General features: G+C 33.6%; 1 protein-coding gene across 4 annotated transcripts in view; it reads left to right on the top strand.

Moving 5' to 3' along the window:
* Positions 1-22,860, top strand: part of MCPH1 (microcephalin 1) — a 123,289-nt gene that overhangs the window by 17,547 nt on the left and 82,882 nt on the right. For all 4 annotated transcript variants that reach the window (XM_059842774.1, XM_059842776.1, XM_059842775.1 and 1 more), the window contains 3 exons: positions 2,888-2,991; positions 16,159-16,196; positions 19,194-19,356. In XM_059842774.1, the coding sequence (XP_059698757.1) occupies positions 2,888-2,991; positions 16,159-16,196; positions 19,194-19,356 (305 nt within the window). The remainder of the gene's footprint in view (positions 1-2,887; positions 2,992-16,158; positions 16,197-19,193; positions 19,357-22,860) is intronic.

Here is a 22,860-nt window from a genome sequence, read left to right as displayed (position 1 = left end):
TATTTTATAATGTCCTCTATTGAGATTCTTTTATGTCCTATTAAAAAACAAATGAGGCATGAAGAAAGCTGTTTCTTCCTTGAGTCCTTGTTTTATTTATCATCACAAAAAGTTGAATTATGACTAATTCTTAAAAGAGGACAAGTATTTCTGAGTAGAGGAACAGGTTGAGAATTATTTTGATGTAGTCAAATTTGCCACAGCCTAATGGCACTTGTCCTAGAGCACATAACAAACTACATACAGTTTTTATAAACCATTAACAGGCTCTTTCTGAGGACCTGGGAGGGAATGTACGTTTTCAGAAAACTTGGAGAAATTATGTTCTGTAGAATAAAAAATTTGTTTGCCCATGCTTCAGTAATATCTATAATATAATAACACAAGGCATTAAATATTCTGTGCATGTGTACCTGAAGAATTACTAATGATGACAAATTTGGACTTAATTCCTTCATGTTGGGGTAAATGCCTCTGTGGATAAGTATGAAATAGTAGATACAACATACCATAAGTGACACTTCATAATTTTTAAAATAGAGAACTTAATTTTTTATATTTTTAAATACAGACTATTTTTAAATCTACTCTATTACATTTTAAAATATTCTTAATATTTTTAAAGTAGAGAACTGTACTGTAGAAAAAGATTTTATTAGATAGACATGGTTTATTTGATTGAGCAGAACTAGCTCATTTTGCCTAATCACTGCTTTTCAATTCAATGGAAATATTAAATGGAATGAAGATGATGAAATTAAGATAATCTTCTGGTTCAAAACTTCTCATAGGTGTTAAAATTATCATGAATGAGTAGAAGCTTAAACTGCATAGCAAAATCACTCTGAATTATGATAATGCTTTAGAGGGCTCAGTTGTTCATTTTGGTGCCAATCTTTGAGCAGTGTTTTGGAAGAGAATTTAGGGGATCTGATAGACCACAGTGGCAGGAGTTACCTGCATATTTGAACTTAATTTAAGGAGGACTAACACTGGATGCAATTGTTTCAAAAACTGCTGTCAACTTTAAAGTCCTCTAGGAAAAGGTACTAAAGATAAATCTCATTATTTGCACCTGACTGCTTTAAAAAGAAGAAATCAGGAAAAAACAGAAAATAGTGAAGCTTGAGACCTACAGGATGGAAAAGCTGGAAAGTGCTTGAGAAGTGCTGCTAGGCAGGAATGGAATAGCAAAGAATAGGCCTTATTAATGTAGTGCCTAAAATCCATGAGCTAATAATCAGAGATAAGGGACATTATCCTCTCTTCCTGCTTTCCAGTAAATATTAAGAACCCACAGGACTGAACTCAAACTGGAAAGAACTCCAAGAGTACAGGTTTTAAAACTTTAAGCCCAAGTGGAACAAGTGCTGTGGAGCATGAGCATTCAGGCCAAGAGTAGTAAAAAGAATATTATACCACTTTTCACTGTTAGCCCCCAAACCAAGCTACCCCTCAAAAAAAACCCCAAAAAACCTTAAATAACCTAATCAAAATTAACAGAGACTAGTTAGGGTGTAGCAGTGGAGCACATGATCTCCTTACATCCTATGCCGTCATATAATCAGTTTGATTTTTTTAAGATTTGAAATACATGTTTAAAAGTTCTGGTTTTTATGGAAAAAGAGGTATTTCTTTTCTTTATTCTATGGCAAGATGTTTTCTCCTCTTCTACTTGCCATCAGTCTTCCTCAGATTGAAAATGGGCAGTCTCAGTGCAATACTAAATAAAATTAGCATAGCTATTGGTTATCTCTTTATTACACGACACTATATACCTAAATATTGAATTTAAATCAACAGTTGTACCTGAAAACCAGGTTTACATTTATTATACAAAAATTACTGCAATAAATTTTGACTAGTTTAAAGATTATAGTTTTAAAGAGAATAATCATAATGGATTGTAATATGATGTTCTGTCACCTCCAGGATTAAGAGTTTAAGTAGCTGTCAGAGGAATAAATGATTCTTAGTTTTTTGTGCATACTAAATAGTATTTTCACTATTTTCCAGAACTAATCAAAGAAACTTAGTTGGCAGGAGCTAAATTTAGGCCACTTTAATCACTAATTAAACTTTCTTTAACTGATTTCATCCATTTCTTTGAAATGAAAAATTAACAAATGCTCTAAATTAGACTTTATTGAATGACATTTGGGAAAAATTCTCTCCCTAAATTTAGAGTAATTAAAGTTTAATTGTTTAAAAAAAATCAAAATTTTTTATCTTAGGCAGGCAAGCTAATTTCTCAAATGATTCAGAAGTTTATTATTTAGTTCTTAGGAAAGTCATCCTGACAGAGTTGAAGAATTCATAAAATACATAATGAAAAATACTTGTTTTTGACAGAGTGCATTCTTATGGATGATTCCTTTTCATATATAATAGGTCTGATATGCCTTTATGTGTACAGAATCCTTGCCTGCAAACAGTTTGCTAGATTTGGGTGCAAAATGTTGAAAACAAGTTTCAGACCTTCATGTCATTTTAGATATACAAAATGTGTATCGAAAGCACTGTGTCAATAAGAAAAAATCTAGCCACTGAAACTTCATACCCAAATATCTCTATGGAGAGAAATTGCACATTTTGTAATAAATAACAATTTAGCAGAATCTCTACTTGTAGTTAATATATAGTTTTCCAAATATAGGAAATTGGGAGTTTTACAACTGGCTTAGTTATAAGAACAGATACTCCACGATGAAGTCAGATACTTGAGTGTCATTCCTTTTCCCTAACTGAAATCCAGTGAATAAAGAACTGGTATAAATTATTAAGTATCTTAAGGGTGCATACTGCTATGCTATGATAAAATTATAGATTGCAGTCTCATTTCATAAGATTGCATTTTTCATTTTAATTTTCTAAATCTGGTTTCTAGGTGAAGTTTCAGAGTGTCACGTTACTGATGCCTCTTGCAAGATTTTTTACAAGCAAAAGGCTAAGCACACCGGGGACTTAAGAAAAACTGGAAGACTCCAAAAGGTCAGTTTAACTGACATTTGCTTTGTTAGGCTCTTTCATGGAGAGTCTTTCATTGATTGTCTTTGAATGTACAAAAATTAAAATAAATTCTCTTTGCAGTATCAATTTAAAAACTTTCGTGAATCTCACTTTTCTTGAAATATTATGCTAATGGTCTTGGTCTATAATCATAAAACTGAGCTCTCTGATAACTTGTAGTGGCTGAGTTCATGCCAAGCTGACATCATAAATTAGATTGGAAAGCCAGTTCAAACTGAAAAAAGCTGAAAAGCCACTAAAGTTACCTGAAAAGATGCCTGTCTCTTTTGGAGGTGTTACTAAATGCAGGAGGTTTTAAAAATTTGTTTTATACTGGTTCATTGCCAGTGGATGTTTCTGCAGAATGAAGATTTATGCAAGATTTTCTTTTAGGTTCTGGTAAATTTCTTAATTTAGTATTTGAGCTCAGTTTGGCTATAAAAAAGGGAGGAAGGATTGAGTCAGTACTGAATCTTTTTTTTAGTGTTTTTCCTTTGTAAAATCTTTAAAGTAAATATAAAACTGATCAGGAAAATAAATATTAGTTCTTTTAATCAGTAGGTAGCAGGTCACATTTGAAATGAGTGCTGAGTTCTTTTGAGAATGGAAACTCCTTAAGCACTAAAAGATATCTGCTGTTGCTAACTGTACAAAATAAGTTAGTTGTTTTATTGGTAGATACTGGTGGAATTTCAAAGAGACTGATACAGATTTTGAAACTTTTTTATGCAAAGGTTTTGTGCAAGTGCAATTACTAAGTTGTTGGACATTTTTAACATCCTGAAGATTGGATATTAATTTCCATAGACCAGTGAGCTCTGGATTTAAAAGATTATTTGACTTTTCTGCACCTTACTCCTTTTTATTTTTTTAATATTTCTTCCCTTTATTTTCCTAAATATATTATGTGTAAAATTAATAACTAGCATTTATAAATCACTCTAGATGCATGTCCTGTAGAAGCATTAAGGATAGTGTACTCTTTAGGCTAAAGTATCTCTCCAGAGTAGTTTAATTTCCTGGCACAGAAAACTGACTAAAGCTGCTATATGTAAATCCACAAACCACACTCAATGGCTCTTCCTAAGGCTATTTGCTGAAAGTGTGCCTGGACATTTGTCAGGTTTGTTGGTAACTGATTCCTTCTCTACTGAAATTACTCAACAAGAGCATTATACATCAGTCTGACTCATTTGTCTTAAGATCCCAACATAGTGATTATGTACTGAAGAGAAACAAAAAGCTATATGAAATTCTTTTTTATTGTTCCTCTTTTTCAGATCTGACCTTTCAGTCAGAGGTATCTTTAAGTGGTTCTACATGGTGTCTGCTTGCAAAGCATGCTCTGTGAGGTGTTTAACAGTAGCATAGCTACGTGAGTGCTAGAGAAAATTCCTATTCATTGTTTTGAGATGGCTTCTTTTATCCACCCATTTCAGCTTAGTGATAATACCATTTCACTCAAATATCAGTAAAATAGCAGTACAAAGTTTCATTCATTTCATGAATGCTTTTTAAAACTTGTTTTAAAGGTTTTCATTGACATCTTGACCATGCAGGTTCTTATGGAGACAATTTTGGGGAAGGACAGGAATTTGACTGACAAGGAAAAAAAACCAAAAAGGTGCTATGTGATTAACCAGGTGCTATGTCTGGCAATGAGACTGTTGCACTGAAAAGTTTAAATTTTAAGAGAATATTTTTCTAAGTAAAATCAGATTATGTAAATTTTTGTAAATAATTATATTGCAAAGCCTCTCTTGTACCAATCAAAATGTGTTCTTAGAGCTTTATAAAAGCAACCAAACACCATTTTTATTTAATACTTTTTTCCAGTGGCTATGGCTTAAACATTGCAACTTTTTGCTGACTTTTGGCAATGTAAAAGTTAAGTTAGAAAATGTAAGTTAGTTTCCTTTGCCTAAAGAAAAAAGTGGGAGAGAAATGGTGCAAATATTTTTTAAAGTAATATTTAATTGAATTGCAGTTTTATAAAGCATTTCCTAACACTTATTAAATCTTAAAAGAAATTCTATGCTAAAAATACAACTGTAAAAGAAATGCCATTTCCTAGATACTTAGATGTACAAGCATTCCCACCAATGTGGCTATGTGACTCTTCAGACAGACCATATTGCTGGTTATCTGTTGTAAGTGTGCTCTGTTAAATTAATTACTTTGCTTTCCAAATTTATAGACAGCTGTGTACATTGCAGCTATCTTTTTTTATAGAAAAAGGGTTTGAAATCTAATGCCACTTTAAAAATATTTTAGATGCTTGCTGAATGTAGTTCCCAGATAATTAGTGTACTTTAGTTACAGCTCGTTCAATGTGGTGTATGCTACAGTGAACATTACCATTCTAACTCATTCAGTACAGTGAATGCATGTCAGTAGGCCTTTGGAGTTCACTGTGTAATGGTAAATATTAAAAAGCCAAGGAAAAATATCTTTTAGGAAACAAAAATATTTAGGTTTAAGTGTTAACATTATTTACTTCTATGGTTCTTTCAATTTTTCATTTCTAGTTTCTTTAATAGAAATCAAGCTATAGGTTCTGTGTTCTTTTCTGTGCTATTGTGGTATGGTTTTGTTTTCTTCAAAACATGCAGGTTGAGTTTCTTGTATTTTGTTTTAGCTGAAGTCAAAACTAAGAATCACTTTGTTCAGATACTTGTATATCACAATTTTAGATTAAAGTACTTATAGTTTCTCTATCTATACTCTTTATATAGGGATGCTTATTGTACTGTAACATGGGAGATGTCTAATCAAATATGTTCAAAATTGTACGTTCAACAAACAAAAGCCATGAAGACAGAACAGTTTATAATGGCAGCTGCATGCACATTTGGGGAAGATTTTCAGGAACCTTTAATGGCTTCATAAAAAAGATTTTTGGATTTAAAAACACATTACCACCACCCCAAAACCAGGACTTTTGGTGTGTTCACAGGCAGTGCATACAGAAAAATTTTAAAAATTCACTCTTAGTTTTGAGACAGAGTTGGTAAGGATAAACACTGTCAGTTAATGCTTGTGAATGTCAGCAGGTGGCTTCCCTGGTCTAGAAATCTAAGTTGATGATAGCGGATTGCAGGGATAAAATAAACCCTTTATGCATTGTGCTGTGTTTCTCAATTATTCCATGAAATTGGATACGTAGTTCTATGTTGCTTTGCAGACGGAGGACAAAGTGAAATAACTAAAATTCATCTTAAAGCCAAAGATATATTCAAACAAGTTTTTTACAGCAGTGGTGAACTGTTGAGTGCTCATTTCATAGCTTATGGTCACAAGAAAATTTACATTTATCACAACAACTGTTGCATGTCACAAATAAAATCTTTTGTATTTCAAAAAGACCAGACTCATTATTATTAACCATTTAACTGCCATTTTTATTCAAATAAAAATTTGTTTTATAGTTTTAGAAGAGTATGAGAGGTACTGGATGTCTTTTAAGGCATCTAAGAGTCTCACATCAAAAGTCTCAAATCACTAGAAATGCAATTGGAATAAATTGTAAAGTAAAAAACCTTTAAAATACTGTTTTCTGAGTGAAAAGAAGAAACTCTTTAACCATGTGAAAAAAACAGTTAAGTATCATGAGGGATGATTAAAAACATATTTTTACAAAGAAGACAGTATGGACTTAACTGAAATTCCTTCCGTTTTGTTTTTAAAGAGATTCATCTTGGCTCTTATTTCTGTAGCTCTTGGATTTGAGTGAAGGTACATCAACACTGAACTTAAGAGATTTTTTGAGAGAAGATTTTTACAAGCAATCTAAGCTCATGCTGTGGAACAAATAGCATGAAGCAGGCCATTGTTAGATCCTATTATCACAATCCTTTTTTAAATTACTTTATTCATGGCAAAACAAATGTTAATTTCCTGAAAAATCTGTAACTATAAAACATGAAGAATCTTGCCAGACATTCAGGAAAGTGACTTTAAATGTTGCTGACTTTGAGACACAAATGAATAGACAGTGAATTAGACAAGGTGGAAGCATGCAAGCTCTGTTACAGTTAACAAAGAAAAAACTGGAACTACCTACCTTTTATGGTTTGGGGAAAATGCTTGATGTAAGGGGGGTGGTCAGAGGATAGCACCAAGAAGGATGCCTATGAAATCCCATGGTTTGGGACAGTTTAAAAGATCCTTCTATATGATTAATCCCATGACTATTTTCACTCAAACTTCGCAATGCAATTCTGGTTCTGGATTTTCCCTAGCTAGTGAATTTGTCCCCCACACTTCTCCCACATCAAGTGGAGGACTTCCAGGACAGAAGTATTAGCCTTGGCATCTGCTGCTGCACCTTACATTGCATGCTTTGGGCAATATCCTAAAGTCAACAGCTTTGTTATCACCCCTTAGGGGTGCTAACTTTCCTGACAGGATTATCTCCTGTAGGTGAGCCTAATAGGTTGATTTATGACCTTGAGTCCCTAGAAACCATTCTCTGTCTGAAAGGTTTCATACTAGCTATTTGGGACTACCTACTGAAGTGCTGTGGTCTATTTCTTCATTTTAAAGCAGTGTCTTTTAAAATCAGTGCATTTCTAGGGCAAAAGGCACATGCTTCTTTCAGCTCAAGCTGTTTCCTGTTGTTCCAGGGACACTTGCAGCTGGTGTTCACACTCTTGTATGTGTTGCTAATTGGAACAGTGGAAATGTGCTGTGATAGTGAAACCTGAGGTGGTTGACTGTAGCTTGTCATCTTAGAAGGCAGGATAGGAAAGATCCAGGAACTGAATTTCCCAAAATTTTTATATAAAATTGTCACTAAATTTCTGTAAGTAGGTGGAAAGTTTTGAAATTATTTTTTTTGTCTACATAGAATTAAGGAAAAAAAACCCATTTCACTGTTTCTTTTTTTTTTTTCCCAGAAGATTGGTAGATTTGGTGACTTTTGATTAAGAGACTGTTTATGCAGCTTCACCTTAATTCAGAACAGCTTTTTATTACTAATTTTAGGCAAGTAGGAAATTGATCAAGATCTATCTGCATTGAATGGTAGATAAAAGATAAGCACCAAGAGTAACATCCCGGAATCTCAAGTTATTTGAAGTACATCTATGTCATCTCCATCCTTTTAAATGAAAGTCTGTGGCACTCTTGGATTTAATGGTGGTAGGAAGGCTTAGGTGCAAAAAGCAAATGCAGCTTTCTGGCTCAAAGCATGAGGAACAGTACAGAAACGTTGTGCAAGTCAGATCACAGAGTCCATGCTTGAAGCATACCTCATTGCTGAAGATATGTATCTATGCTGTTCTTTTCTGATTTTGAGATGCACTCTGTTCACAACCATCATGCCAGAAACCACATAATCCACTGGACTGCAGCTGGTTTGGCAGAGAATAACTGTAAAACTGAAACTGTTTCCCTCTTGGAATCAGCAACTATCAGGAGGAAAAGAAACTGCTGCTTAGATACTCTTTTTTTTTTCTTTATTTCCTTTTTTTTTTTTACTTTATTTTTTTAATTTAACTTTTGGAAAAATGAGCAGCCTACATAAACCTATTGGTATCTGGCATAACTTTACGGGCTGGAAATCCTTTTGTTAATGGGTCTCCTTTCTAAATTATAGTCTTGCAGATCTTGAAAATTGTTGAAAATCAATCTGAACAAAAGATTTCCTAAAGTCCTTTTCATAGCATTTGTTTCTTCATAAAGATTTTTTTTAATAATTTGACAAATTTCCATCCTTACTCTGGAAATTTCCATTCTCCATCCTTTTCTTCACTGAAATTAAACATTTGATAATTATTGGTGGGGTCTTTGTAGAATTGAATTATGACAAATCTGTGTGGAACAGAAATATAAATATGCAATCAGTCAAACAGGAAAAAATCTTGCAACATATTACATACGCACTACAAAAATATTTTGTGTTTCAAATATTTGTCTGCAAGTATAATTAATTCATAATCCTTCAAGATACTAAAAAAATTTATGTGGGATTTTAAAAAATTATTATTCTATCCTTCCTAATATTGCTGTTGCACTTTAAAGCATGAAGTAAATTTTGTCCACTTGTTTACCATGTGGTCTAGAAGGCTGTAAAGCTTTTAGTCAGGTTGTTGATTACCATCAAGTGGGTTACAATCTTGTCAGCAAAGTATTTGCTGAAGTTTAAAGTCTTGTATCTTAACACAAAATTAACATAAATCCTGGACTGAGTCTTTTGGCCTGCAAACATCTTCACTTCAAATCCCACTCATTGTTGCATAGTCGGCAGTCTCCAGAGGACTTCAACTATCCAAATTAACCTTCCACTGCTAACAATTGTGCAAACCCACAACAGTTGGGGTGAAGCAAAAGGGTTCTTTCCCTCTTAAAATGGTTCCCTGCTTACAGCCTGCACGAGGGAAATGTGTCTTTATGCCTAAGTTCTTCTGTCCAATGACTCACAATAGTGAGTTAATGAGCCACCAATGTCTCCAATGAAGTAGCTGAGGCAGACATTCATTTCTGATGAACATTTCATGAAAGGTAGAAACCATCATGACCAAGAATTGAATGCTGACGAGGTCTTAAATATCAAGCAATTAATTTCACTGAAACTACTCTACTGTTGCCCACTACTGTTGTGGCTTCTTTTTTTTAATCTCAGAGTAAGGCCATAGGGTAACTCACCTGAAGCTTTATAAAACACTTTAATTGGTCAGAAGTCAGCTGTCTGGAGGCATTGTTTACTTCATTGGATCATTATGAAAGCATAGTCAATTTTTTTTAACAGATGAAACAGATTCATTCTATATGATACTTAATTTTTTATTGGAATTCTTTGTAGAAGTGTACAAATTCGTTTTTTTGATCTTGGTGAGGCTGGGATTAGGGGGCAGAAGTTCATATAGCCTAAAATTTCAGCAGAAAAAGTAAACTGTACATGACTTTTTCACAGAGTGAGTATTGGACATTATTTGGTGCTAATGACAGAATTAATTTGTGCCTTAGTGTTGTCTTTAAAATGTTTCTGCTTGCATATACAAGTTTTCTTCGTTACATAGTGTTATCCTGTGATAACCCTTTTTCCTCTTTTTCCTATCTTGTGACTTTTTTGGGGTGAACAACTACTCTTGCTGAGCTTTCATCTTGGAATCTAATCATGCTAGAATCTAAACTATAAATTATCTTTTGCATCCCCTTAGCATTCCACTTACAGAATGTGTTCACTTCTGTCACACTGGTAGTCCTGCTGTCTCAGTCTGATACTAGAAGGTCCTTCACCTAGAGGATGGTCAGGTACTGGAACAGGCTCCCCAGGACAATGGTCACAGCACCAAACCTGACAGAGTTTGAGAAGTGTTAAAACATTCAGGCACATGGTGTGACTCTAGGGGTGTCCTGTGCAGGGCCAGGAGCTGGGCTTTGATGATCCTTGTAGGTGCCTTCCAACTAAAGGATATTCTATGGTTTTGTGATTTCCTCAGGTTTCACTTAACGAGGTAAAGACATGAAACTTTCCTAGTAAAATACAGTTAAGAACTGGACTGCTGCTTTTCCTGAGTAATGCTAACCAGAAAGTCAATCCCTAATTTGTACATGCTGAAAAGGCTTGGGCTTCCCATTGAAATGAGAATCACTACTGCCTGTGTTTGTAGAAATGATAATAATAATGTCATGCTTATTGATGGAGAAGATTTTTGGTTGCAGTCAAACTATTTGGAAGGAACATCTCCTCTCTCCTTAATTTTTTACTATCCTATTAAAAAAAAGTCCCTCTCCAGTTTTGCTAGTGATCACAGACATGTAAACCTGTCCTTCAAAGTTCCAGAATCCTGGGAAAGCTATCCGTTGCTACACTTTTGCATCCCTGTGTTGGAATTTTTGATTTTTCTTAAATATAGTTGTTAGCTATGATTGGTTGCATGTGGAAAACTGAGAATGTCAGAAAGTTGTGAACTCTGACACTGCTAGTCTGAAAAGTCTGAAACTATTCATTCTCTTTTATCTTGAAACAGAAGTTCTAGGGGTTCCTATGTCTTCAGTTACAGGATTTCTCATTTTTTTCTTTTATTTGGCAGAAAAGGAAAAATGATGCCAATGCACCTGTCACATTATCTAATTTTTCTGTCTTCTAAAATACTAATTCATTTTTTCTTTCCACATGACAATACTAATTTGGTTAGGATGGATTTTTTCACATCTTTCTAGAGCCAAAGCAAAGGTACTATATTTGGTGAGGAAACTACAGTTGAAATTGGCTTTTGCAGCCAGAGGAAACTTGAAAAATATCAGTATCAAAGGTCTGATAAGAGAAAGGCCAGCCAGAAAGTAAATTACAGCTTTGAATAATTGCTGTTTAAAAATACTGAATATTTATCATTCATTACAATTACCAGTTATTTTCAGCTATGAGCCACAATTACTTGATCAAATTAATGTAGTACTACTTATAAATTGTTTCTATAAACAGCCTTAAGGTTTTGGGTCCTCATTGCAATCTTCTTAAATACAAGCAGATTGAAATTAACCTGATATTTTAATATTCTTATGCTACATACAGCTCTGTCTTCTGGTTCATATACTAATAAGACTGAAGATTATGACTTCTGAAATGCCGTTGTTAAGATCAAAATTGAGTATAAGGGTAGTAAACCAGTTTCAAAACCATCTGATGGACCTACAATAGCCAGAGAAAAAAGGGATTTGAAGATTATAAAATAGATAGTATAATATACTCTGCCTTAAACTATCTTTGCTCACACATGCACTGTTTACTTCTTGCCTGCCTCCAAAAGTTCTTTATCCCTTGTATATTGGCCAAACCACTTAGGGTATCTTGTTGAGTCCTGAAGTTGAAGATCTTTTTTCACTCCACTAAAACATGCATCTGAATTTGAGACTACTCTGAGGCTTATTTCTTTCAGAACTTCAGTCAGCACAAGAGGAGAACTTGGACTAAATAATAGGCAATTTAAAAGTGCTTTAGTTGAAATAGTTTCTTGGAAAATGTTTGATACCTGGGTTCTTGATACAAAGATAAAATGAGATCTAATGTAGATAGGCAGGAATTTAACCAGGGACAAATCTAAACCTATTCTTGTCAAATTAATTCTTTGCATGAATACACTTCATTCTTGAGAGCTAGTCTGGGAAAACATTTTATGGTCTCATTTTTATTCATTTGTCACTTATGAAAAAGAACTCATGGCATGCTTTACAAAGCAAAGTTTGAGTTCACCTTCTTGAAAAGTAGGTTGAACAAAGCAGGACTTTTTTCATCTTGTCCTTCAGGTCCAAGAAACACCAGCTCAAATTTAGAGGAGAGAAAGAATACATTTTGAGGTTGGATACCTCTTTTGTGGTGCAGATCAGTTGACAAATAGGAATTATCACTTTTAAGTACTGGGGAGATTTACAAATACTGTTTCCATCTAGCTACTGAAATGAATGTTCTATATTTCAGATGACTTAGAAAAATCTTGTTGTTGGCAGACACTAAAGAAGTGCTTAATGCAACAGTGCTTCTAAGAAATATATAAAGGAAAGCTAAAGCTGTCATTTATAATAAAGTTTGAATTCCAGACCTCAAAAATAATTCAGAAAGAAGCGTGTGCTCTGATTTAGAGTATGGATATGCAACTCTTCAGGATTCAGAGATTAATGGTAAATAAAAGGACCAGTTAACTTAATACCACCTTTTCCAGTGTTTTATTAATAATAATCCTGTTACAAACATGCTTTAGAACTCATAATGATGCTCACCAGATGTCTTTTTGCAGGTCAGAAAAGTAAATGCTAACTCTTTTTTTTTCAATAAAAGCAACATGTAAAATAAAACAGACACAAAAAGCACAGAAGAAATATTGCATAGTAGGGGGTGGGGGAGAAAGCAATTAACTTGAAAAATGTATAACTGAAAATTAGAACATAGTTTGGCTAAGTTTTCTACTTGGTAACTGTAATTAAAGAGTACTGCTTGTCTTATTGAAGCAATAAAACAAAATATTGTCTGCTTAGCAAATGACCTTTAACTTGCAAAAATATGCAGTTCTGAATGCAAATGAAATAGTAGCTTGGAATAAATTAAATTTATTTCCAATTTCTACATTTTGTGTGCACCCTTCTGCATTCTTGAGTCTTTGAACCACTTCGAAGTGCGCTGACAAGACATTTGTTCAGAATTCTCCCTGCATCATCTTGTACACAATGTGTTGTAAAATAAAAGCTACAATTCAAAAGCTGACCTTGCAGGGTAAGGTCAGGACAGGCTGTAGCTTTCCTGATTTGTGTGGATCCACTATTTTTACTTACCTATGGACATGGTATTAAGGAACTCCTAACAAACATTTCTGCTCTGAAGCTGAAGAAGCAGCTGTAGGATCTCAAGCTGCACTGGCTTTAGTTTGTTTCTTTTTAAGCCAAGTTTGGCAAAAATAGTGGTATGATTATTAATACTTTCATAACGTTTATAAAAATCGCGTGGAAGGATATTTTTCTGCACATTCTGAACTGACACATCAAGATCTACTTTAGAGCTAATACTAGACAAACACTCTCAAGTACCTAGTGCAACTGCTGTGTGTGGATTTAACTCCAGACTTTTAGACAAGAAGCTTGATTGTGATAGCAATGAGGCCTGGCTTCAGCTAATAGAGGAGAATGTCATGACCATGCTGAAACATACCCATTTGATGTAGATGAGTTTTTCTACCCGGAAAGACTGGACGGAGCAAAGCAAAACATTGTTTTTAAGCCCTGTTTTTTTGCCTTCCCAGGCTGTTACATCCCAGAGTCCTTTAATGCTCATGAGTTTATGGAGCTCCTACAATGTATATTAAGTCAGTATGAGACGTATAGTCATAATAATGCAGCCTCACATCTGATTTTAATCATTTAACCTAACTTGTGCAGTAATGTGCAATCCTTTTGCCACAAGAGCCCTTACTTAATGTGTTACTAGATGTCTTTTTTGAGTGTTTATTGTCAAAGTTTGAGTGTATGTAACTTAATACTAATATATTCATGTTATGATAGATATATTTGACATATATTGTTGCATTGTCATTACTTTTGCTCAAATTCTTTGCATATAAAAATCCAATGTAGAATTGTGTTGGAACTTTCAAGAGCAATTAAATGTGACTGCTTGTTTGGAGTTGGAAGTAATGCAGTAGAAATTCTTTGGGCTAAGAATAGAACCAAATTTGATCAAGATAGGGGCATATTCTTTTTAGCTATCAGACTAGCAGTAGAGTGAGACATCATCAGTAAGTATTGCTGGCAACAAGTTAGAATTTGGACACTTGGATTTCCAAAAATACTGCATAGAATTTCTTTCAAATATTTAAATGCACAAGTTTGATGCTTTTTTCTTTTGAAGTTTTGTTTTGTTTTCTTGTTATTTGGGTTTATATTTTCACATTGCATACATGGTCAGTTTGAAGTATTGTAGAGCTTACATAGGGTGGTCTGAGTGCTTGTTTATTATTAATCTTAAAAATTACTGAATATGCTGCATTATGTTTCTTCTGAAGACTTAAATAGTATCTGGATTTTGTGTTTTTTAAATGTACACAAACATAATGAAATTGCCATGTGTATGTTGAAATGACTACTACTTGTGTTATCTTTATTCTACATTGTCAAGAGTATCTAAATTGTGTTCTATTTATGCAAAGGATGTTCATATAATGAATAGTCTTGGTGCACATTATTAGTCTACATTCTGTTAGTCTAATAGCCTACACAGGTATTTCCAGCTCTTTTCTTAAATGTGAGAGATTACTTGGTTGTTCAATAGAGAACTTTTCTGTACTGATAACAGAGGTCAGATGGAATTGCATCAGATTTCTCTCTTCTGTTCTTTGATTCATTACTGGGTAAAATGAGTTGCCCTGAAATATTTTTTTTTTACCTGTGCTCCCAATTAGAAATATTTTTGTACTCTTACCTCATTGCATTACTAAAAAGAAACTGTATTTTAGTGGAGACTTTGGGAGCTTACCACTTGTAGTCATGGTAATATATTGGGGGGCAGAAGCGGGAGTTAGTATTTCATATGGAGCAGTAGCTATATGGAGAAGTCATTTAAATTCATATACTGATTTTTAAAATTAGAAGAACAATTTTGAAACCATTGTGTAAAATTCAGTCTCCTTTTCCTGCAAAATCAAAGTGTTTGCATATACATATACATATATACATATATATATATATATATATGCTTGTGCATGTTTATGTAGCTATGAGTAATTCTTACCTAAGATGATCAAAACCTCTTCTTACGTTTGTTTTTTAATGACCATGTTCTATGTAGTTATATATTTCTCTGATACTGCTAAAAATTGATGTTCTGTCCTGCCTTTGTGCATACTGGAGGCTTTCATGGTCAGTGGTGATGAACTTCCTCCTCTTCTGACCTCTGTAATAATAATTCTTCCCAAGCTTATTTTAAGTCCATATGGGGCAAGCATTCCTGCTTCTCACATAAGCTATGGGGAGTATTGCAGGACAAGGGAGGACTGCTGTTTAAGGTGTCTCAGAATTGCTGATTTGAAGATTGCTGTATTCTTTGAGTATGTCCTGTTTGTGATATTACTTGGATAACTTTTATTCACTAGAAAATACTGAAGAGTTGAAAGAATGTTTATTTAACCTTGACATAAAATACTGAAGTTGTGCCAAAACCCCCCAAAAATGCAGTATCAAAATAAAAACAAAATCATTAAAATTACATTTCTTGTTTCTGAAGCCTCCCAGCCAGTTTCTACCTTTCTTTTGGAAGAAACTGGAATTTTAAATTGCAGGTTTTCTTTGTTGTGGATAAGCTTCCTTTTCCTTTCCATCTGATAAAAACTAAGTAGACCAATACTGTCCTTATTTCTGTGGCATCTCAAGGTGGAAATCCTTTGCATTTTGCTTTAACTAAAAAAAGTTTACATTCCTGTCTTCTGCTATATCGTATGCTTTGACATAAAACATGATTGAAGGGTTTTCCTTCCTTCCATATCCTCAAAGTTTAGTATTTCTAGTATATGTGCTAATTAGTACAGACATTTCCCCAGGTAATAGTATAGTTATGAAGTAGTTTGCACCTTTTAACATAACATTTTCTAATTCAAGGGGTTTTTTTCCAAGAGATTTTTTTTTCAGGTTTCTAATGTTTGCTTGTTTCTTTCATGTCTCCAGCCAACAAGAACACTAGTTATGACAAGTATGTCTTCTGAGTAAGTATTAACCATTTTGACTCTTTATTCAGCCTACCATTTAAATCTGAATATTGATAAATTTGTTATGCTTATAGATAATTAAATTTATCTTTGGGCTCTGCACTTTATTTTGTTCTGTATCCTTTCTAGAAACTTGTTTGTGCATATATATTTTGTTGGCATTTGCACTGTATATATATGTTTTTGTTGCTCTGGTGGAGACTGAAGTAGTTCCATAGGCGAGCTCAGTAGGGCTTCAGAGCAATAAAACTAAAATCTTAATCAGGTTTTGAATTTATCTGAAGGAAATGTACATAGTAGTTGTATGTTGTAAATGGTTCAGCCCAACACAGCCTTTTTGGCATACATTTTAATTATTTCTAATTAAAAAGTCATAATCTGAAACTTCAGTTTAAAATGTTTTATTTCATACGAATAGTTGCAGAATAAATATCAGTTGTAGGCTTTCTAGTGACTTTGTTTCAAAACATTAGAAGCAGCTGCCACTGCATATTTTGGGGGAGAGTTAATAATTTTCTGGCATGCTCTTATCATTCTCTTAAGAGCCTTAAAGCATAAGGAACATCCAACAAAAACATGATTCCATATTTTATACTACACTTGCTTACAGTTTTTGAATTCTTTTTCAAAGCTCAAGATATTTATACTACCCAAAATCTGTTTCAGGTTTGCTGTAACTAAATGTTGACAGTTACATAGAAATAAATACTTAGAAACAGCACTTAGTGGCTATGCTTTCAGAAGTTTTTTGTAAAAGGTTATCAATAGCTATTAACAAGTGTACTTATATATGTCAGAAACATAAAATAGAATTAATATTTTTCTTCTATTTAATGTGACTGGATGCTAGTAACACCAGGACTATAAAATGAACCTCAGGAGTCATGCAATGCAGAATCATTGTGGATCATCACTACAGTGCAGATAATAGGAGAAAACAGAGGCTGTGGTCTGCCTAAAAGAAGAGAACAAATCCTGGCTGAGCTGGGGAATTTTATTTTTTTTTTAAACAGGTCATTAATATATTTCTTTCATGTTCTTATATGTTGACTTTTCCCACCACCCAGTTACTATTTCATTAAATTAAATTGTCTGGGGATAAAAATTGCTTTTCTTCAGAACCTTTTCATCAAGACTGCTTTTGGCTGACTACAGTTGTCAGCATTCATCAGCTTGTAAGTGGGTGAAGGGAAAAGAGATGCTTCTGAAACAACTAAAGAACAGAAAACAGTCCTCCAAAACGCAACCCAGTGGTCAAAAGCCTATTCTACTACCCAGTAGCTACAGCCTCAAAAGTGATTCATTAGAATTTACATTTTAAGGTGCATGAGTTCAATGGTTTCATGGCACTGGGTTCTGAGATCATAATAAAGGCTGCTCACTGATTCACAACCATACAACTATCTAATTTTCGGATTTAAAAATTCAGTGAAATTTTGCTGTAAATTTTCATCCACCAGTTTTTGCGGCTGTCTCAAGTATAAACTGGTGAGTTTTCTCTGCAATTTGTAAGATATCTACAATTCAAGACTTGTACAACAGAAAATTTTCTTCTCCTTGTGAGGAATTTTGTGTAGACACAGGAAGAATTTAGAAAAAGTTCAGGTAAAACATGGAGCATGCAGTCTGGGCAGGACTAGCCCTATGGGTTGCAATGTTGCAAAAACATTCACTCATAGGCTATATCAAGCTAAAGCTCTCAAAATGAAAAGGGAATACTAAGAATTCTAAGTAACAAGCAAAGCTATATAGTCAAGGTCAGAATTCATACCAGAGAGAGGGTTTGTCATAGGATTTTTTTAAAGTATCTCAACATACAATATCACCTTTTGATTTAATTGTGACATTAATTTGCTGCACTGTTTTCACTATTCATTTTTTTGTTTTAAACTTCTTGAAAAATGATTGCTCTAATTTTTGTGAAGATTTTTTTGCAGGTTTTTTTGGGGATTCTGTTAAGTAGGATTTGATTTAGCTGGGATATTTTGGGAGTTCTACCAGACTTCCTTTCTGTGGAGTTAAATGTATGAGAATGAAGCAACCCTAAAGGCTTCTGGAGATGCTCTGAGTGCACTTGCATTGTGTCTGTGATTACCTCAGAAGTTTTGCCTTAAAGGATCACCACTGTAATAGTGTGGCTGTGTCCAAGCTTGTGACTTATTGCTTTCTCTTGTGTTGCATGGACATTTCCAAATTAGTTCGGGGAGTAGAGAGGCCACCAGAATTTTGCTTTATTTTACAGATCTTTAAGGATCATTTATAATTGTAAAAATAATCATTAATAAAAGCAGTAATTTGCTATCATGCAACAGCTTTTCTCTTGTAATACCAAGCTCTTCCTGTTTTCATAATTATATATTTATGTGCTCCTGCATAGCTATATTCTGGAATTTAGATCTAATTTTATGTATTTCATTAGAATTGTATTTAAGGATAAGTGAATTTTTAATTGAAACATTGGCATAGATGTGTAGGTTGCAAGACAGATAGAACTTTAGGGCTTTTCTGAATTTAGACACAGCATTATTCAGATGCTGAAAATTTGGGGCTTCTTAATGAAAACCTGTTAAATGTGATAAATGCTAAATGTGTCTAAATGTTTACATTTCTTGGTGATATTTTTTATAGTCCTATAAAAGAAACGAAGAATTAGGCTCTGTTGTGTTGGGCATTGTACACAAACAACATAATAGATAATTCTGCACTCAAAGCTTTTATTTAAACAGACAAGATAGATGTGGGGGGCTAAAGGGCTTTGATGTGCAAGTAGATGTGATTATGTGATAATGGAAAAGGGCCTGTTAGGACTCAGGAGAGGCTAATGAATTTAGGGCTAGTAAATGGCTAGAGGCTTAGTGAGAAAAGGATAAAAAATGTTTAGTGGGGGAAGAAATGAGGTGAATTTGAATTAATTTGTGGTGTATGTGTATGCTTTTATAATTCTGCCTTCCTCCATTCAATGTTGCATGGGCTTTTTTACCTTTTCTTTTTTAGGAAGCAAAATACAGTAATTCAGGTCGTGAAGAAACTTGGAGACTTTTTGTTCTCAAATGAAGTGTGTGAAACAACAAGTCACGTAGTTACTGGGAGTCCTCGTCGTACCTTGAATGTTATGCTGGGAATTGCTCGTGGGTGTTGGATTGTTTCGTATGAATGGGTAAGAAATGCTTTCTCACTTTACTACACAATAAATTAAATTTAGTTTGTATAGCTGAAATATCAACCATGTTCGTGTCCATGCTACCTGCAGTGATGCCAACGTTAAGTTATTCAGGCTTACTTAGAGTTAGTTGAATTAGATGAAATTTGTCTGGGTGAAGATCTGTTAGTTAGTTACAGTTTTTCAGTGCTTAATTTAACCAAAATAATCCAGTGTTGTACCTCATTATCTAGTTTAGAAAGAGGACTTATCTCATGGATGAGACACTCATGTCCCATGCATTAGTTTTGGACAGATTAATTTCTGCTTAACATTAGCCAACTCACATTATTCAGATTGAACTTTTTATGTCCTGATATAACATATTTCTGTTATGTTCTGAAACATGTATTGTGTTCAGCACTGGAAAGAAAGAAGGGAAATTCTTAGATATTTCACTGCAAATGGGAAAAAATGTAAAATAGGAATAGTGGTGACTGGGTGGGGAACTTATCTGTCAGCCCAGGCTTAAACCATCTCAATTGCTCACTGTAAAAATAGAGATTAACCATTCAATCTGACATTGCAGATGACAGTTTCTCAGCTTTCCTCATGTTTCCAGAGCTATAAAACATAGATGGTGAAATTTATATGGAAATAGCTCTTCATTTTATACAGAAAGAGGTTGTTGAATAACTAAATTTCATGGTTTCCTCTTTTTTATGAATACTTTAAAATTTATTTGTTGGTTGGAAAGTAAACTGCTGCCTTTTTGTTTTCAAGATGTCTGGCACTTACCAGTATGAAGCTTGTCCTATAGGATATACACGCAGTTATCTGAAGTTGTTGTGGTGTACTTCAGGTTTTTCAGAAGTTCTTGGTAATTAATTTCCCTTGGAATAGAGGGTTTGCATCTTTGGCCACCTTAAGGATGCAGTAATGGGCCTTTGTGGCAAAAGAAAACTAACAGCATCCTTGGCTGCATTAAGAGGAGCATATTTGAGCAGGGGTTTTAGAGAAGAACATCTCCACAGACTCATTCCAGCTTACTATATGATTCTTTGAACAACTAATTAAATACACTGAATGATCTGTCCCACACTCAGCTTTGGAGTTACATTATGGAAGTTACATAAATACAAGTTACATAGTTATACATATACAAGTTATATACAAGTTACAATGTAATTGTCACAAGTTACTTTTTCATAACAGGGCGCTCAAACGCGAAACCTGCCTTCTTCCTTGAGAAAAATCTTCAAATAACTACTAAGATAGCTAGAGACAGACATAAGTACTGCAAAATAGTTTCCTGTCTTTGTTCATAAAGCAGTATGGATAATCAGTATTCCAACAAGTGCTGTCCTTGAATTAATTGCCCATTTTATGCCCTGCATTTCTGTGAACAAATGCATGGTGAAAATATCTACCTATGCTCTTCATAGACCAGTATTGATTGGAAATGTTGTCTTGCTGTCTTATGGTCTACCTTGTAGACTCATCATGCGATCATCTATATCCCTCATATAATACCAATAAGTTGAGTGAAATTGTTCCAAGGATTAGTTTGTCCCTGTAGATGTTATTATATCAAGTGCTGATGCTGTTTTCACTCATTTTATTGAGCTGCTATTAAGACAAAGCTCTGAAGTTACTAGGAGAGATGCATGAGAAAAAACTAGAGATGAACTTCAGATCTCCAGATCAGGTTTGATCTTATCGTATCTCCTTAACTGGAAGATTGCTATTTTTAATATTTTTAGAGCTGTGCTTATCTGTTTCACAGAGACTAGGTCCAACTTTGCCCATAAATGTGTATTCCCTCAATTTATTTATTTATTTATTTATTTATTTAACTGAAATAAAACAGTGCTTTAACCTTTTAAAAAGAATATTTCTTCACCTGTTTTAATCATATGATATAAGTGCTTCATTGTCTTATTTCATATTGTGTCAATGGCCATTTGGCCATAAGATGGCCAAATAGTTTAGCCATCTGTTTACCCAGACTGGTTAACTAGAGAAGAGAAAACTGAATCCTTACCTAGCCAGAACTGAGGAACTGAGTAGAAAATTCACCAGGAAAATTTCATCTTAGAAAATAATCTTCTCCTTTTATTGGTGCTACATAACTGAAGCCTTTAAATGTAATCAATCCTACCATTAATATTTTCACTGATTAAATAATTCAAATTGGATAATTTAAAAAATCAATCAATCTGGAAAAATTAGTAGTACCTTATAAACATGGTATTACTTTTGAACAGTGATAATTGTCTTTTGGAGATGTTTACCAGTGTTTTGAGAATATATTTACCTTTTGACTTGTAATGTGGACATAATTTAGGATGAAGTTGTTTTTTTCTTCTGAGAAAAACTTAAAATGTTATTTTTAGAGATGGATGTTGGAGAAATACCAAGTTTACCATGAGACATTTAACCTTCATAGCACTGCATTTACATTTTCAAGATGAATTATTCAAGTATAAATACCATATGATTATACATTGTGCTAGCTGGATAGGTGAGAAACCTTAAATAATAACTAACCAAATAGTGTGTTTTCAGACTCTTTGTGCTAACTCTTTTGTAACTGCACATTTGAGAACTTCTAGATAGCTCTTTAGTCTCAATAGAAACACACATTCTGAAGTATTCAGATAAGAATAACATTGCAAATCTTAACTTCTTTTTCAATTGCATGAATCTGAAGCATTTTTTGGTGTTGCTTTGAGAATATAACTGCTTGAAAATTTGCCAAAGTCAGAAACAAACTTTCAGTGACTTGGAATGGAAAGCTCTTGTCTTTGTTTTAATGAAAACGGAATATTTTAGTGAGTGGTGACCTAATTATTTACTGCAGGACCTGTTCATGAACTCAGCATCCAATTTTCTTTTTATCTAGGAGAGTAGATACGATGCCTTTGTACTCAGTTCCAGAACCATGATAGACAAGCATTAATCCATCATTTGTTAAGACAAACAAATTTAATTTCTAAACAAAATTCTGTAAATACTACAAGGGTTGATAAAGGTCATTGCTGTAGAATTGGCCTGGAAAATGAAATAGGATTACTTAATCATAACTAATCTTTTGGGTTTATATTTTAATATATTTAGGTTGTTTTCGAGCGACTTTTGATACAAACATAATTTTGTTACTATAAGGACATGATGTATATGTAATACAGCACAGTACATCTGTTCCTGCTCAAGTTTATTTATGAAGAACTTTTTTTAATGTAGTATGTCTCTGAATTTTATTCAAAGTTACAATTTTCTTGGTTCAGTTAAAGTTGATTTATATAGTGATTAAAAGAGAAATTGCATTAACAAGTTTCTTTTATGTTCAATAAATATATGCAGCTATAAGTATAAAGCCAAGAGGCTTTGATATTCTTATTGTAAATTGTTAAAAGTAATTATAAAAAATATACACAGGTACCACCCTAAAATTTATAACTTACAATCTTAAGTTTCACTCTTAACTGTATTTTTTTAAGAAGTTACAATACTTTTCTT

The sequence above is a fragment of the Haemorhous mexicanus genome, chromosome 3 (genome assembly GCF_027477595.1).
Source record: "Haemorhous mexicanus isolate bHaeMex1 chromosome 3, bHaeMex1.pri, whole genome shotgun sequence".
In the NCBI taxonomy this organism is placed as follows: domain Eukaryota; kingdom Metazoa; phylum Chordata; class Aves; order Passeriformes; family Fringillidae; genus Haemorhous; species Haemorhous mexicanus.
Note: the sequence above shows the minus strand (reverse complement) of the source record. Positions and strands in the feature narration are given on the sequence as shown.